At 47.7% G+C, this 15,184-nt stretch overlaps 1 protein-coding gene across 1 annotated transcript in view; it reads right to left on the bottom strand.

Annotated features, from left to right (window-relative positions):
* The window catches only part of LOC119435939 (golgin subfamily A member 2), a 198,592-nt gene that overhangs the window by 81,806 nt on the left and 101,602 nt on the right, over positions 1-15,184 (bottom strand). The window contains exon 14 of the mRNA XM_037702641.2: positions 9,478-9,696. Coding sequence (XP_037558569.1) covers positions 9,478-9,696 — 219 coding nt within the window. The remainder of the gene's footprint in view (positions 1-9,477; positions 9,697-15,184) is intronic.

The following is a 15,184-nucleotide window of genomic DNA, read 5'->3' on the forward strand; positions in this document are numbered from 1 at the left end:
CATTGCTAAAACTCAGAACACTGAAAATCATACGAAGCCTCATGGCTTTATAGATCGTCGCTGTCGTGCCGTCTAGAACCACGTCGCTGAAGTGACACACAGCGAGGTGAAGTGCACTCACTTGAAGGGTCACTAAATTTGAAACTCTGCACCTTATTTCACATGCAAGCGAAAACACTAGCGATTCCTGCTGCCGCGGCGTAGAAACCTGTTTCGAGTGGCGGTAGTGGCACTGGCGGCTGGAGCGGTGAGGTTCGGGCAAGTTGGAATTTCATCGCTGCAGCAGCGCGGCAGCACCTCTTCCGAACCGAGCCGCTCACGAGTTTGTGCGCCGCATATGCGATTTTTTTTACAAAAACAACACCAAAGATAAAAAGTAAGCATGATTTTAATACTTAAACTGCAGTATATGTATCTATAAAATAAAAATTTGAGAAGCAGAGACAAAACAATGCCTATGTATGGCGCTTGTTGGTAGTCGCAAACTACCGAAACTTGGTGGAATGTGCGGCGGCAATGCATGTGAAACGAAACCTCGCGAAAAGCTTCAGAGCGCTATTCACTCAATCGCTTGCATGTGAAATAGGCTTGACAGAGATATTATTTGATGAAGATCCACACCTTAGTCGTCGGTTGTCACCTTAATCTTCGGTGACCTTGTCAGTCGCCCCCAGAATCTTTTCCTCATGCTGCATGCAAAAAGGGCCTCTTTTGTTTATGCCAACCGTGAATGCTTCCCTCCTTAACACCTAACTGCCACCCTGTGGCACCAGTTGCCAGTGCTTAAAAAGGTGTCTTGAATCACTTTTTATCGAAGTCGAGAAATGCATTTGACGTTAAAACAAACTATTTTAGAAATACTTAGCCACAAAAAGTGCTTAAATGCATTCAGCTGAAGCAGAGTTATTGGCAATCAAAAATTTCTTGGGATCCCATTCGCGGTGCTCCCGGTCCTTCTTCAATGCCTTGCACTGCGAAGGCTACAGCATTGCTGAGTGGTGCCTGCAACGCTCTGCCTACTGAACATCAGCACAGTTCAAATTTGATTTTTGATGTTCCCATAGACACTACAGTGTAGACTGCTTATAATGTAAGTTGCCGGAGTCGCGAATATCCGCACTATAAGCGGTACCGCACTAGTATAACCAAAACAACTATTTTATTACGATAATGGACACTCCAGGCGCATTTCTGCCGCTGCTGTCACCATGCTCTAGGTTCCATATTTGCTTACTAAATAAATTAACAAGCACGGTGTCACGCGCGCACGAGCAACCATGAACACATCTCGCTCGTTCACCGCGGAAACGAACTGTCAAAATTAGGCTTGTGCAAATATTCGATATTTTCGAACAGTTCAACGAATAATGCGCTATACAATATTCACTTCGATTCAAATTTTGTTATTCAGAAATTTCGAAGCATTCGGCTCGAACGAATAGCCACACGTGGCAGGGAGAAGGCGTTTTCGGAAGTTTCAGTTTTGGATTCAGTAATACTTTTCCCAATTCAATCCAGACCAAGCCAGGAAAACAGAACTATACTCAGAACCAACGCTTCCTATAAAAACTAGGCCTCGATTGTGACGAACGAACTAGCTGCCCTACGCTCGGATTTTTCTCTCCCCCACCGGTACGGAGGCGAGCGCCTCTGACGGGCGATCCATGTAAACATGCCGGCGCGCGTTCGCCGGGAACCGAGCGGCTGGCTTGTCGCGAGCAGACAACGCCTTGCCGACCGCGCGTTGTCACGGCTTCTATATGCAGACGACGACACTCAAGTGGTTTCTTTATCGCTGTTGTGTGATCATGCGAGTCACCTTACGGGGCTTTTTGTCGCTGATCTAAGAAAAATTTGCTGCAGAGCTGCAAATTTCCGTGCGGCGTCAGCGGCGCTGAAACCTACACTCGCATTTTTTTTTTTTCAGGGACGCTGGCGGTAGCTCCGGCGGACAGCGCGCTGACAGCTGCTCCCGGCTACGCCATTGGCTATGCCAATAGTGTCACGTGACCCGGTGGTACGAAGGCGAGCGCTCTCGCACGGCGCCTGGTCACAACATGCGGCACGGAGCTCTCTATGGGAAAAAGAGCAATGTTCCAGGCATAGTTTATTTAGGAGGCAATGCTCAGAACAAAGGCTTACCAAAACACATTTCGTCGGCGTGGTGGTGTGTTCGATTGTGTTTAGTGGGCGACGTGACGCGGTCTCTGCCGCGGCGGCATTTGATCAATCCCAGCCGCCTTGGACCACTCCAGAAAGTACCATGGGGGACTTGCATGCGGCCAGCAATCCGATTTGGAACTTTTTTGTAAAGATTCCACCGGGAACTGAAGCTCAATGTCTTAAATGCAAGGCAGTCCTGAAGACCCCGACAAGTACAACAACAACTTAATTGCACAAGGACTACCAAGAGAAGCGGGACGCACGCGAAAGGCCATCCAAGCTCAACGGTAAGCAAGGCAAGTGGTCAACAGCCATCCATAGCTGATAGTTTCAAGCCGAAAATGAAAGCGTCGGCCCCAAAAGCCCAACAGATGACAAAAATGATAGCTCACTTCGTAGCTCGTGGTACGCGCCCCTACAACATTGTCGAAGAACCGGGTTTCCTCGATATGATGAAGTTTGCTATGCCGGATGCCGTGCCATCTCGGACAACATTCTCGAGAGCCATTATTCCAGACCTCTATGCATCAAGCAAAGAGAAGCTGAAAAAGAAGCTTGGGGACATTTTTGCAAGCGGAGTGGAGTCGCTTTCAATCACAACTGATGGCTGGACATCGTGGGCAAATGACAGCTACGTTTGTGTAACTTTTCACGTCATGGACAGCGGCTTTGTGCAACACGTGCATGCATTGGCTTGCACGGAGATGACTGACTCTCACACTGCAGCAAACCTGGAGCTATTTATCACAGGTGTCATCGAAGAGTGGTAACTTCCAGCCCACGCTACTGTGCCTATCTTTGTCATTACAGACAATGGAAGGAACTTTACTTCTGCAGTAGCGGTCATCCTGGAATGGTGTGCAATGTTTAGGACACACCCTTCAGTTGTGTGTTAGTGATGCCAAAAGAGAAGAGTCAGGGGCTTTGCAGCTCTGTGCTAAAGCCAGAGCGATTGTGGCTAGATACAAACGGAGTGCCAAGGCCCGAGGACGGCTTCAGGAAATTCAGAGAAACATGCAGCCGGACTCTCTCGAGGTTATACAAGACGTCCTGACACGATTGAACAGTAAGAATGCCATGATGGCCAGGCATGTGAAGCACCGTACGGTCATCACTGTAGAACTTTCAGAATCTGAAGCAGTTCCAAACTTGAACGCAAGTGAGTGGAAGCTTATGAATGCAGCAGTGCAAGTCTTGAAGCCACTTGACCATGCCACAACTGAACTGTCTGGGGACAGATATCCCATGCTGTCACAAGTCATTCCCCTATTGCAGTGTACCGAGGTAGTTCTAGCTGAACATGTTTCCAAAGGTGGTGAGGCAGCATTACTTGCCTCAAGCCTTTTGCGTAGCATCAAGACGAGGTTCCCTGATATCAAGATTTCATGCCTTCCTGAATTGGCAATGTTGGTCGATCCTAGATACAAAGATGTCGGTTATGCTGAGCGACCGGCAAAGCAATGGGCGTTTGCTCTACTCACAGCGACAGCAGAAGAGACTGTGCCAGTTGATCAACATGGTACAGCAACAAATGAGAACAGCACCTGCTCTGCAGACACATCAGGGGACTTTGTGTGGAGTGCTTTTACACACTTCAGTTCGCGTGCACATCATCAGTCAAGCCGTACAATCTCGGATGAGGTTGCTGGGTACTTGAAGGCCCCCCTTCTTTCCCGGTCCGAAGACCCCCTTGTGTGGTGGAAAAGCAAGGGCATTACTCAACCTGGTTGCAGCTGCCCGTAGGTATCTTTCAATACCAGCCACCCAGACAAGAAGTGAAAGGCATTTTTCCACTGCAGGAGCCGTTGTAAGCTGCAGAAGGGAGCACCTCAAACCCCAGCATGTGGAACAGCTAGTGCTTTTGCATGAAAATTTGTAGATTTTCGTAAATAATCAAGTTGTTTACTTTCCTTGAATAAATCCGAGACCTTAGCCCTCTCTGCTGTTTATTTTTCTTTGCTTGCTACTATTCGAAGTATTCGCTTCGAACCAAAAAAGCACTATTCGCACAAGCCTAGTCAAAACGCTCGAGTGACGAAGGGCGGCGAGCGAATTGACCTTCGTGCTATCATGCCTTTCGCTTCAATGCGACCTATAACACGGCGTGCAGCGGACTTTCCCCGTCACAGATTGCTTTCAGATAGGACCAAGGCGATCGTATCGCCAAAGTGGATCGTCGCAGATTATGTCCTGCTTCGGTCCACTGAAACCATTCCACATTGCTTTGCTGGCGAAAATTCTCTCCTTCTGTTTGCCCCAGTCCCGAAAGTTTCAGATTCTCTGAACGCCCGTGATGCGGCCCGATTTCCGTCCGTCTCCGCACACATGATCACTTTCCTTTTAAATGCGGCATCATGATGAACTCAGTACTTCATGCTGATAGAGCAGACGCAGAGAACGTCAAGCCAGACGGTAGACTATTGCCCAAGCACATGTACTGCAGGACATGGAGGAAGCTACGGTAGCTACGCTCGAGAGTAGCTAGGCTCGACACGTGTGCGAGGCGGCCATATTGAAATGCAACACAGATTTAGGGTCGTACTCGATTCTAACGTGCACACAATTTTTGGACCTGTTTTATCGGAAAAAAAGTGCGCGTTAGATTAGAGTAAATATGGTATTTGTGGCTTGAGGGGAACGTTTGCCGTCTAGGTTGTCTGCCAAACTTCCAGGCAGCTGCACTGTAACCGGTATTTCGTGTCCCGCAACTGCACTATAAGCGATACACGTACACATAGAGTGCTATGGAAAAATTAATAGGAGTCTGAAAAGACCGTATTATATCCGGTCCTGCACTATAAGCGGTTACGTTATAAGTGGTCTATACTGTACTTACGATTTTTGCGCCTACGACATGCCAAACTCAGCTTATGGTTAACTTCACGGTGTCTCATCCCTTTGCTGTGCTGCAGTGTACTAGATAGCTGCGCGTGGCTATTCTTGCACCAAGTGACGTGAGTAGCACATTTCCTCTCGCACTTATCTATACAAAAATCACACAATTTTCGAGGGTGGAACAAACTTCATATTCATGTTCGCTTGTGTGAGCATGTCGTCAGTGCACACTTTGGCTAAGCGATGAATGCCGCACTCCGGAATCGTGTTTTAAAAGAATCCTAACATAATGCGCTTCGACCATGATAACGACACATCTCGAGGGTGCGCAACTTGGAAAACAGATTACATGTTCGTCAAATGTTGGTACTCGGGCCTTGAGTCATGTCACCCACGGATACCAATTAGAGCATGCTGCTGTCCTCAGTGAGCCGCAGCAAGCTCAGCAAACACACTCATTGCGGCATCCGCAGTATCTATGCTACGCAGCAGAGGCAGCTACATGCAACTGTAGTGGCTACGTGCAGAACAGGGCTGGAGTGCACGCTCACCCTCATGTGCTCCAGTCTGGCTGTGCTATGTGATGCGGACCAGCGTTGTCCTGCACCAGTTTGACTAACAGATAATAGCCACATCAAAATTGCACATCTTGCGCGATAACTCAATACGAAGCGAAGCCTGCCTACGAGTATAGCCAGGAGCGGCCAGGAGTGAGCTCGCGCTGGCAAGCGTATGTCTGGTCTGACCTTAAGTTTCACGTGGTTCGGGGCTAGATGAGTGTTCAAAACTAATAGAAATTAGCGAGACCCAACAGCTACGACAATGATAAGCAGTGCGGTTAAAGTTTCATTCCTATGCTGGCAGGCGAGACTGAGCATTAGCAGACAATAGTCGTACTTCCCCAAGTACGAAATTCAAAACGCACATTTATGCTTACTTCAGCTAGTTTATTAAACTGCATCAATAAATAGACACAGTAACAGCAGGAAGAAGCGCACTGATCCAAACACCCTTCTTGATTGATGTCAACTATTTGCCAATAGCAGCCGGGTATGAGAATGTTATATGATGAAATATAACAGCCGGAAAAGAGTGAGGAGAAGGCTTCTGTTGAAAAGACAGCGTTGAAAATGTTTAAAATACTTCCAATTAGTCCCTAAGCTTGTTAGAACTACTGCACCTATCAGGCATTGGTGACTATGCTTGATTGACTGACTGACTGACTGATTGATTTGTGGGGTTTAACATCCCAAAACAACACCAAATCTAAGTTCACATGTGTTCTTGCATTTCGCCCACATCAAAATATGCCAGCTGTGGCTGGGAATCAAAACCAGCGAACTTGTTCTCATCAGCAGCCCGTTACTATAGCCAACGAGCCACCATGGTGGGTGCCTATCATTCCAATGCCTCATTGCTTCATGCAGATCTCCTACACTTTTCTTTACATTAGGGCATAGAACAGAAGCAGTTCCTATTGAAAGACTGCAGCTTCTGAAAAATCTTTACTCAATTCATCAGCAGCTCACCATGCAATATCCAGTGGTGCCACTGATGAACTAAGATTTGGAGCAATATTTGGAGCAGGAAAATGTTTATTTTGGAGCAGTTTGGAGCACCCAAATGCAGATTTCAGAGCACTTTAGAGCAAATAAACGACAACTGCTGGACGCGTCCTAGGCTATTTAAAATTGAACATTTAAAATTGACAAGCATTATTCCAAAAAGTATTTGCTTGCTGTAAAACAATGCCTCTAAATAGAAAACAAGGAAAACATAGATTTGAGTATCCCTTTAATGTAAATGAACTCAACAAACCTGTTCACACAGCTTACTGTAATTAGTTTACTCCAAAATGAGTGATGCTGCTCAGATGCTGCCTTTTACATCTTACAAATTTTTCACTGACAGCTGCCAGCTTAGCCATGTTTTCAGCAAGTCAGAAACACCTGGCCCGACTCAATGTCATCAATGCTCTTCTGAGCCAGGCCAGCCTTGATGAACCCCTGGTAACGCAAAAGCAATGCTTTAGACGACACCAGGTGCTTTTAAGTGGTCTGCCTTTCCTCGTAAAGCTGAAGCCGCTGCTCAGCAACTGGCTGATTCACAACTGGCATCCCCTGATTACTCGAACAGCAACACTTCAGACAAGCTCGATTATTCAGATTACTTCGAGACCCCATCACTGGCCCATAAATTTAATGTATAAGTACGACCGAAATTTCGAACACCTTAAGGCACGCCATTCAATAATTCGGAATCCGCCTGCAAGACTGCATGCTAATTTGGCCGCCAAGTTATTTATTTATTTATTTTTATTTATTTACACAATACTGCAGGCAGCAATGCTGCCCAAGCAGGAGAGGGTTTACAAAAGAACATTTTTTAGTAGTTTTTCAAATGTTGAGCAGAAATAGTTGAGTTGAGAAAAAGTTGAGCAGAAATAGAGATATTTTGGCTGTTATATGTCGCTGACATGGCCATGGCATGGTCGTCGGCTATATTGCTAACACCTCCTTGAAATCAAAACAAGAGAAGCCTAGTTAATCCAGCATCGACCACGCCCAAACCGTAAGACAAGCGAACCCTGGCAAGCCATTCGAGAGTCCTGCAGTGTTGGTTCTGCACGTCCAACGTTTGTTCATTCACATGCTAAATAGCGACACAGTCCTGGCAACTGCAAGTGTTTAAGCGGCGTCGATTGCACCCTCGATGTCTGCGCCGACGAGGACAATGGCTGCTGGTAAGAAAAAAAAGAATTATAGGTGATCCCTCTTTCATAGGAATCGGTAGAACACGAAAGTGAAACGTGGCTACACCGAAGCTGTTGCATGTTTGCTTCATGAACTCACGGTCCGCTGCAGCGAAAGGCGCACGATTTGCGTGTTTGCTTCACACGTGGCGTCCTGTTGGCGAGCGAGGTGTCTCAACGCGCTGACTTGACCGTGAGAAATTGGTAAGGGCGTTCTAAGCCACATGTTGGTGCATGCGCCTGTGGCGTAATGGTTTCAATACCGGGATTCTTTACTAGAGGTCCTGGGTTCGGAGCACGAGGTCGCGGGATCGAATCCCGGCCACGGCGGCCGCATTTCGATGGGGGCGAAATGCGAAAACACCCGTGTACTTAGATTTAGGTGCACGTTAAAGAACCCCAGGTGGTCAAAATTTCCGGAGTCCCCCACTACGGCGTGCCTCATAATCAGAACTGGTTTTGGCACGTAAAACCCCATAATTTTTTTTTAGGTCCTGGGTTCGAATCCTTCCGTCGGACACTTTTAATAATGTTTACTTTATTATTTATTACACAGTACTTCGTTGAAAATGAGGAGTTTACAAAGTCACGAAGCCGTTTACACTTGGTTCATTATTCTATGCCTACACCCCGTTGGAGCCTCCGCTGCGCTGCGACTACCGAAGCGCTCCCTTTTGGCGCTCATTAGTGTCATGATGAATTACTTCACCGCTCCTAGATGGTGGGTGGCGCCGGAGCCGACATCACATCCATTACATCTGTTGCAGGAAGTCATTCGTGAAACCCGGCATAAAACAATTCGTGCTAAAAAAAGAGAAAAATGCCATCATTCATCTCTGATAGTACAGTCGTCTTCTGGGCCGTGATTTTGTACAAATGCATTCCATTCGATTCTATATGCCGGCCTTTTTATCCACCGTTCACGGCCGACTGATACCATTGATAACTCAGGCGGAGTGCCACACTTACCACTGACGAAGCTTAAAAAAGGAGTGGCACCGGAAAAGGCATCGCTACAAAATTGCGGTCCTGTTATGTTTCCAAAGGTTGAAGATTTGGCGCATGTATTGATTGTACTTTCCTCTATCTGTGGCTACGGCATGACAATGGTAAAGACACAGACTGACAAGATCATAGGTGCACAGCAACACGTTGACATATTTGTGCCTTATCTTTCGAAGATCCCCCTTTCGGGGATTCTTTCACTTTCAGAACATTTCGAGTGACTAGCACAGGACCCGTCGATGGACAAAATCGTTCCTGGCACAGTGGCAAGAATGTGGTCGCTCATAGACGCCGAGGCGCCTGACGCTAGTCACGCTAAATCTCACGCAAGTATCCCCGAAAGTGGTCATCCGAGAATATGGCACACTTTCTTAGCCACTTGTGGAATAATGTCACTTGTTTTCTGGCGAATTTGGATATTTCAGACTTCCGATTATTCAAACTTTTAGGCGATCCTCGTTGAGCCCGATTTATCAGCCAGCGATGTATAGATAACGTTAAGTTCGATTTATTAAACCACTTTAGTCATGAACACTACGAACATTTGCAGACCACTGCTGCCACACACATATTGCTAATTATGGCGCACTTCAGCGCAGAATCGTGTTTTTTATCAGAATATCGCAGGAAGTTTCATATGGCGGAAGTTGGCGCATTTGGCACAGAAGTAGGAGCACTGAATATCACCCCACATGTAAACTATGCACCAGTAAGGAACGCACCAACTTGACAAAGACGTCCTGCATCTCTTCCAGCTGGCGCTTCAACTCTCGGTTCTGGGACAGGGCCCGGCTGGCAGCCACCTTTTCACTTTGGATCGTCTCCAGGAGCCGGCTGCTTTCTACATGGTCCTCCCGTAGCCGCTCCAGGGCTGCTGCAAGCTCCTCAGCCTGAGCATCACGCTCTGCCAACAAGCCACTGAGCTGCTGGTTGTCACTGCCCTGTGAACATAGACCACTGGTCCACACAAGAACGTCTCCACATAGCACAGGTGTGTGTTTAAAGCCATTTTCATGGAACCAAAACGTCCCCGAATTCAAATTTGCAACATTTTAAAGTTACAATCAATTTTTTTTTACGCTGGTTGAAGGTAACTGAATAAAATTTTCACTCTGAGACATCTATGCTATTCTGTGGCAAGCTGGTGCAAGCAAGGTGTCAAACCATAATGAGAAACTGAACTGCTTCATTTATACCGAACTAAAATTAAACTGAAATGTGTGTTGCCATTTTGAAGCTGAATCTGAACTGAAGAAAACTAATGTAACCATGCCAACCGGTTTGGCTGGCATCTCAGAATGGTCTGGAACAAAACAAAGGAACCATTCCAAACCAGTCGGGTAGCTGGTTCAGCAAGGTTCTCAGCAAAACAAAGCAACCATTTCAAACTGGGTTGATGTGTTAATCAAAGCTTCGTAAATATTTGTGTCGTTCCTAGGTGATTTGTGATTTTGTCTACTGAAATTGCCCACTAAAGTGAACATTCCATTGTCAATTTGAAAATGTCAAAAGGCTTGTGCTGCCGCGCATACTACTGTTACTGGTTTCAAAAGAAAATTCAAGAGTAACTTGCAACTTCACTTTTGAGCATGTGATTTTCTATTGGTTTTGCAGCAGTGCAACATATACACGCTAAAAAGCATCGATGCGTGGCGTATACCTAGTTATTTAGTAGGTGTTTGCACGACCAGAACTTCACGTGGTGCTCTATGTAATGTTAAAAAATTGACTGACTGCAGAGAAAGACCGATGTTCCACACTGTGTTGTGGGAGAAGTGCAGTGCCCACTGAGACCACTGATGCCAATGTTTATAGATACTTTTTTAGTTCCACAACTCCTCCTCTCGAGCCGGGCGTGACCTGTCCCTAGGGACAGTGAGGGCGCTGCAGTTGAGATTTGCGCCAAGTGAGTGGCACTGCTCTGCTGACATGTCCATGCAGGTTGCGGTTGTTTCTGCTGCATCTTGTGTCGGTCGCTGATTTTATTTTCTCAATGTGTGTGCCTCACCGCTGTCTGCAAGCACTTGGCTAGCTGTCGAGGCCCTTTGAGTCCGGGCCAAGGTCCACGTTCATGGATACACGAGTACCTGCGACGTGCGGGTCACCGAGTGTTATCGCACGCATGCTTTCGTCAACATGCCAACTTTTTTTTTGCCTCCCGAGATAAACCTTACTCCTGGTACCATATTCTACGTCATGCTACACAACTTCATGACAACATTCTGGCGTGTACAGCAGCATGTACAGCAAGTACACCAGCAGGTACAGGAAAGCTCCCACAAACGGCTTATAATTCCCCCCCGCCGCCAGACTCGTGTTATCTTAGAAGTGGCAGAAAGCCACTTCGTGCATTGAGAAAGGTTTGGGGGAAATCATGCAAGGTTTTTGATGTACAGTTCCAGGAAGGTGACATAATCAAGTCACATGTCACACGTCACATACCATAAGAAGCGAGGTTGTCAAAAGTGAGCGTGGTGCATGGGCATGCATAAAGAAGTGCACAGTTCTTTGCTTGTTTCCAAACATTGCAGTCTGCTTTTGCTCCCATCGGAAAAAATCAAAGGCCGTCAAAATAAAGGGAACTTGCACATGAGCAAGTAGTAGAATCGCGTTTCGGCCTGTCCGGAAAATATCCGCAAAAGTCACCCCCTTCCTTCGGACGTACGCCTTCAGCTTAAACAAAAATGAAAGAAAGAAATAGAAAAAAGTAGAAAGAAAGAAAAATGGTCAAGCCAAGTGTTGCGCTCCAGCTTCCTTGAAATTCGAAGTCGACAAATCGGAGATTTTTTCCATTTTGTAACACGCATGCACTTTTCACACAAATGAGATATCAGGAAGATGACCGTGCAATTAAAGCAAAGTGGGAGCGTGAAAATGCCAAACAATTATGATATACTTGGGGAGAGCCACTGACGGGTCTGTGCTTGTGATGAGTGCTTTGTTTTAATAAGGTGACATATTTTCCATTCTGAGTACTTCTTAACTTGTATGTGAATAGTAAAGGTGGGATGCATTTTGGAATACTGTTGAACTAAGAGCTAACTACTAGGCATGTAGCTGGTGGAAAAAATATTTGAAGCATATTCAGATCGCAGGGTTAACTTTCACAGTATTTTACGATAGGTGAGTACACCAAGGAGATCTGACACATGTACCAGCCTTCAAATTTCGACAATAAAAAGTAGAACTCCAGTGCTAGGATGTAGCTAGCTGATGTCTAAACAGGGCAACAGTTTGGCCGCTGTATCGTATCAGGCCCAAGAGCGCTTCCTATCTTTGTTGAACTACACGTGCCTTTCTTTACTATCTACTAAACCCCTCCCCCTTTCCCTCGCTTTGGTATAAAAGACTGACAACAATAAACACAGGCGTTCACTACTGTCCTGACATGCGTGTGGGTTTCATTGAACGTGGCCCAGCTGATACATGGTGTCAGAAGTGGGGAACTGAAGCCTTGCCTGCTCGACGATGAAGGAAGCACCGTAACAAGTGCCCACACCACAGCCTTCAAAACACCGCAAGCATGGAGTACATCAACCCACCGGAGTCTCTGGGCCTCTTGACCAACGGGGAAAGAACGTGGAAGCTCTTCCGGCAAAAATTTGATTTCTTTTTGGCAGTCACGGAGTGCACTGAAAAACCGAGGTCAGAGGCAGCAAAGACGGCCCTTTTCTTCAGCGTGGCTGGTGACGAGGCGCTGGAAGTCTACAACAACCTTACGTTCGATGAAGGCGAAGACAAGCAGGACTATGGCACGGTGGTGGCCAAGCTCGAGGAATACTACGTCGAGCAAGAGAACACAATTTATGAGCGTTACGTCTTCCGGTCTCGACTACAGAGCGAAGCTGAACCCTTCGAACAGTTCCTCCGCACGCTGAAGAAGCAGGCGCAGTTTTGCAAGTATGGAATGATGATGGACGAGATGGTGCGCGACCAAATTGTGTTCGGTACAAACTCGCCGAAGCTCCGGGAGAAGTTGCTCAGGGACTAGGGCCTTACGTTGGAGAAAGCCGTGGCTTTATGTAAGGCGGCGGAAACATCAGCACGTGAGAACTCGCTCTGGCGGAAGACTGATGGAGAGCTTCACGTCCTTGCAGCATCGTCGAGCCGAAGCTTCAAATGTTCCCGCTGCAGCCGGTCCCATGCCGCACGGCGCTGTCCAGCCTACGGGAAAACTTGCTACTTGTGCAAGGGGCGTAACCATTTTGCGTCATGCTGCCAATCAAGCGGGGCCATCTGCGAGGTAAAGGACGAGAGGCAGAAGCCATACCAAAACGACGACTTTGATGTTTTGGACGTCACCATCAGAAACATTAGCAGTGACCGGGACTGGATCATGAAAGCGAATATTGCAGGCAAGGACATCAACTTCAAGATTGACACAGGGTCCCAAGCAAACTTGATGCCGCTGTCGCTTTACCGGAAAATTCAAGCCTGTCCAGTAAAAGCAAGCAACGCGGTTCTACGATCGTATAACGGAGGCATCATCAAACAGCTTTGCACATTTTCGTCGCACGTGACCATTGGTGACTGGAGCGTCTGCACAGACTTCTTCGTGATTAAGAAAGACCACGGCGCCCTCCTGGGTCTGAAAGCCGCGGAGGACCTGGGGCTGATCAAACGGAACGTTGATGCCGTAACAAACAACAGTCCCTCCGCGATCGTCGATGAATTTCCGCAGCCTTTTCAAGGAACAGGCCGTGTACAACGCGAGTACAGGATCACCCTTCGCGAGGGTGCTATGCCCGTCATCCAGCCAGCCAGACGAGTGCCTTTGGCGCTACGAGAACCTCTGCGCGCTGAACTACAGCGAATGGAAGCGGAAGGCATCATTCAAAAAGTCAGCAGCCCGACAGATTCGGTAAGCCCACTGGTCATCGTGCTTAAAAAGGACAGCAGGTTGTGGGTATGCATGGACCCGAGAAAAATTTATGAATGCCTTAAGAGAGAACATTACCAGATGCCGCGCCGTGAAGAGTTGGCAGGAGCGAAGATGTTTTCTCGGCTTGACGCTAACGCCGGATTCCATCGGATACCACTGGATGAGCAGTCTTCCAAAATATGCACCTTCGCAACTCCCTTTGGCCGTTATCGGTTTCTTCGACTGCCTTTTGGCATTTCATCGGCAAGCGAAGTTTTTCAAAAAGCGCTCAACGAGGTATTTGATGGTTTGCCTGGCGTGCGTGTTTATGTCGACAACGTGCTCATTTGGGGTGCTACCTGAAAAGAACACTATGACAGGCTCAGAAACGCACTACTAGCAGCAGCAAAAGCAGGACTGACATTCAACGCGTCAAAGTGCTTGTTCGGCGTTGAAGAAGTTGTTTCTTGGTGACATAATCAGCAGCAGGGGCATACGCCCTGACCCTGGTCGAAGCTCTGCTGAAAATTACGGCACCACGAGACAAATAAGCGGTACAGAGGCTCTTAGGCGTCGTCAACTACTTTTGCAAATATGTGCCGTCACTATACCAGCGCACTTCTACTTTGCGTTCACTGTTGAAGCAAGATGTTGTTTTTGACTGGACACCGAATCATGAGAACGACTGGCAGGCTATATGCAGAGAGCTTAGCGAATCACCACTTCTAGCAATTTTCGAACCAGGCAGAGAAACGAAAATAACGGCGGATGCCTCGCAGTACGGTGTCGGTTCGGCGTTGATGCAACGTCACGGGAGCGCCTGGAGACCTGAGGCTTACGCTTCAAGAGCTCTTAACAAATCCGAACAATGTTATTCACAAATAGAAAAAGAATCTCTGGCGTTAGTTTTTGGATGCGAAAAGTTTTATCACTTCGTATGCGGTCAGCCTTTCATTCTTGAGAGCGACCATCACCCACTGCTTGACACTGTGGGAATCCTCGGGTCTCATAACCGCCGCACGGGCAGCGAACGTCGCGTCAAGCGCATGCGTGCCAGGGAGAGTTGGGAGAGGGGAAACTTTCCTTCCGTGGGCGGCGCGCGGGAATCGCAAGCGCTATCAGCGCCACCGGGTGGGTCACGTGAGATCCCGCTGATATCGCCCGGGTCTTTTTGGTCTCCAGCAAGCGGCGACGGCGTAGGTCTCCGCCGCTGCTCCCGTATTCCCGCACGTGGTTAGTCAACCGCGTTCATGCCGCAGCAAACGCCCCCCCCCGTATTCCCCAGTTGGTAAGTCGGAAGCCCTTCTTTACCTAGTGTATTATTCTCTTCGAGGGAACCCTCAGCGATGTCAACTAAAGCTAGCTGGCCTGCTCGAAGTGTTAGTTGCAGTCGCAATAAATGCTTTCCGAGTGTACACGTGGTTGTCGTCTATTGTTTCCTCGTGTTTGTACCGGACTGCGGTTGATGCGCAGGCATGCGCCAACCGCGGGGCTCGGTGTGTCGAGGCAAAGGGCCGTCGGCAATCCACCCCATATATATCAAAAAAGGCCATTGCTGACATGCCGCC

The sequence above is a fragment of the Dermacentor silvarum genome, chromosome 1 (genome assembly GCF_013339745.2).
Source record: "Dermacentor silvarum isolate Dsil-2018 chromosome 1, BIME_Dsil_1.4, whole genome shotgun sequence".
Lineage (NCBI taxonomy): Eukaryota > Metazoa > Arthropoda > Arachnida > Ixodida > Ixodidae > Dermacentor > Dermacentor silvarum.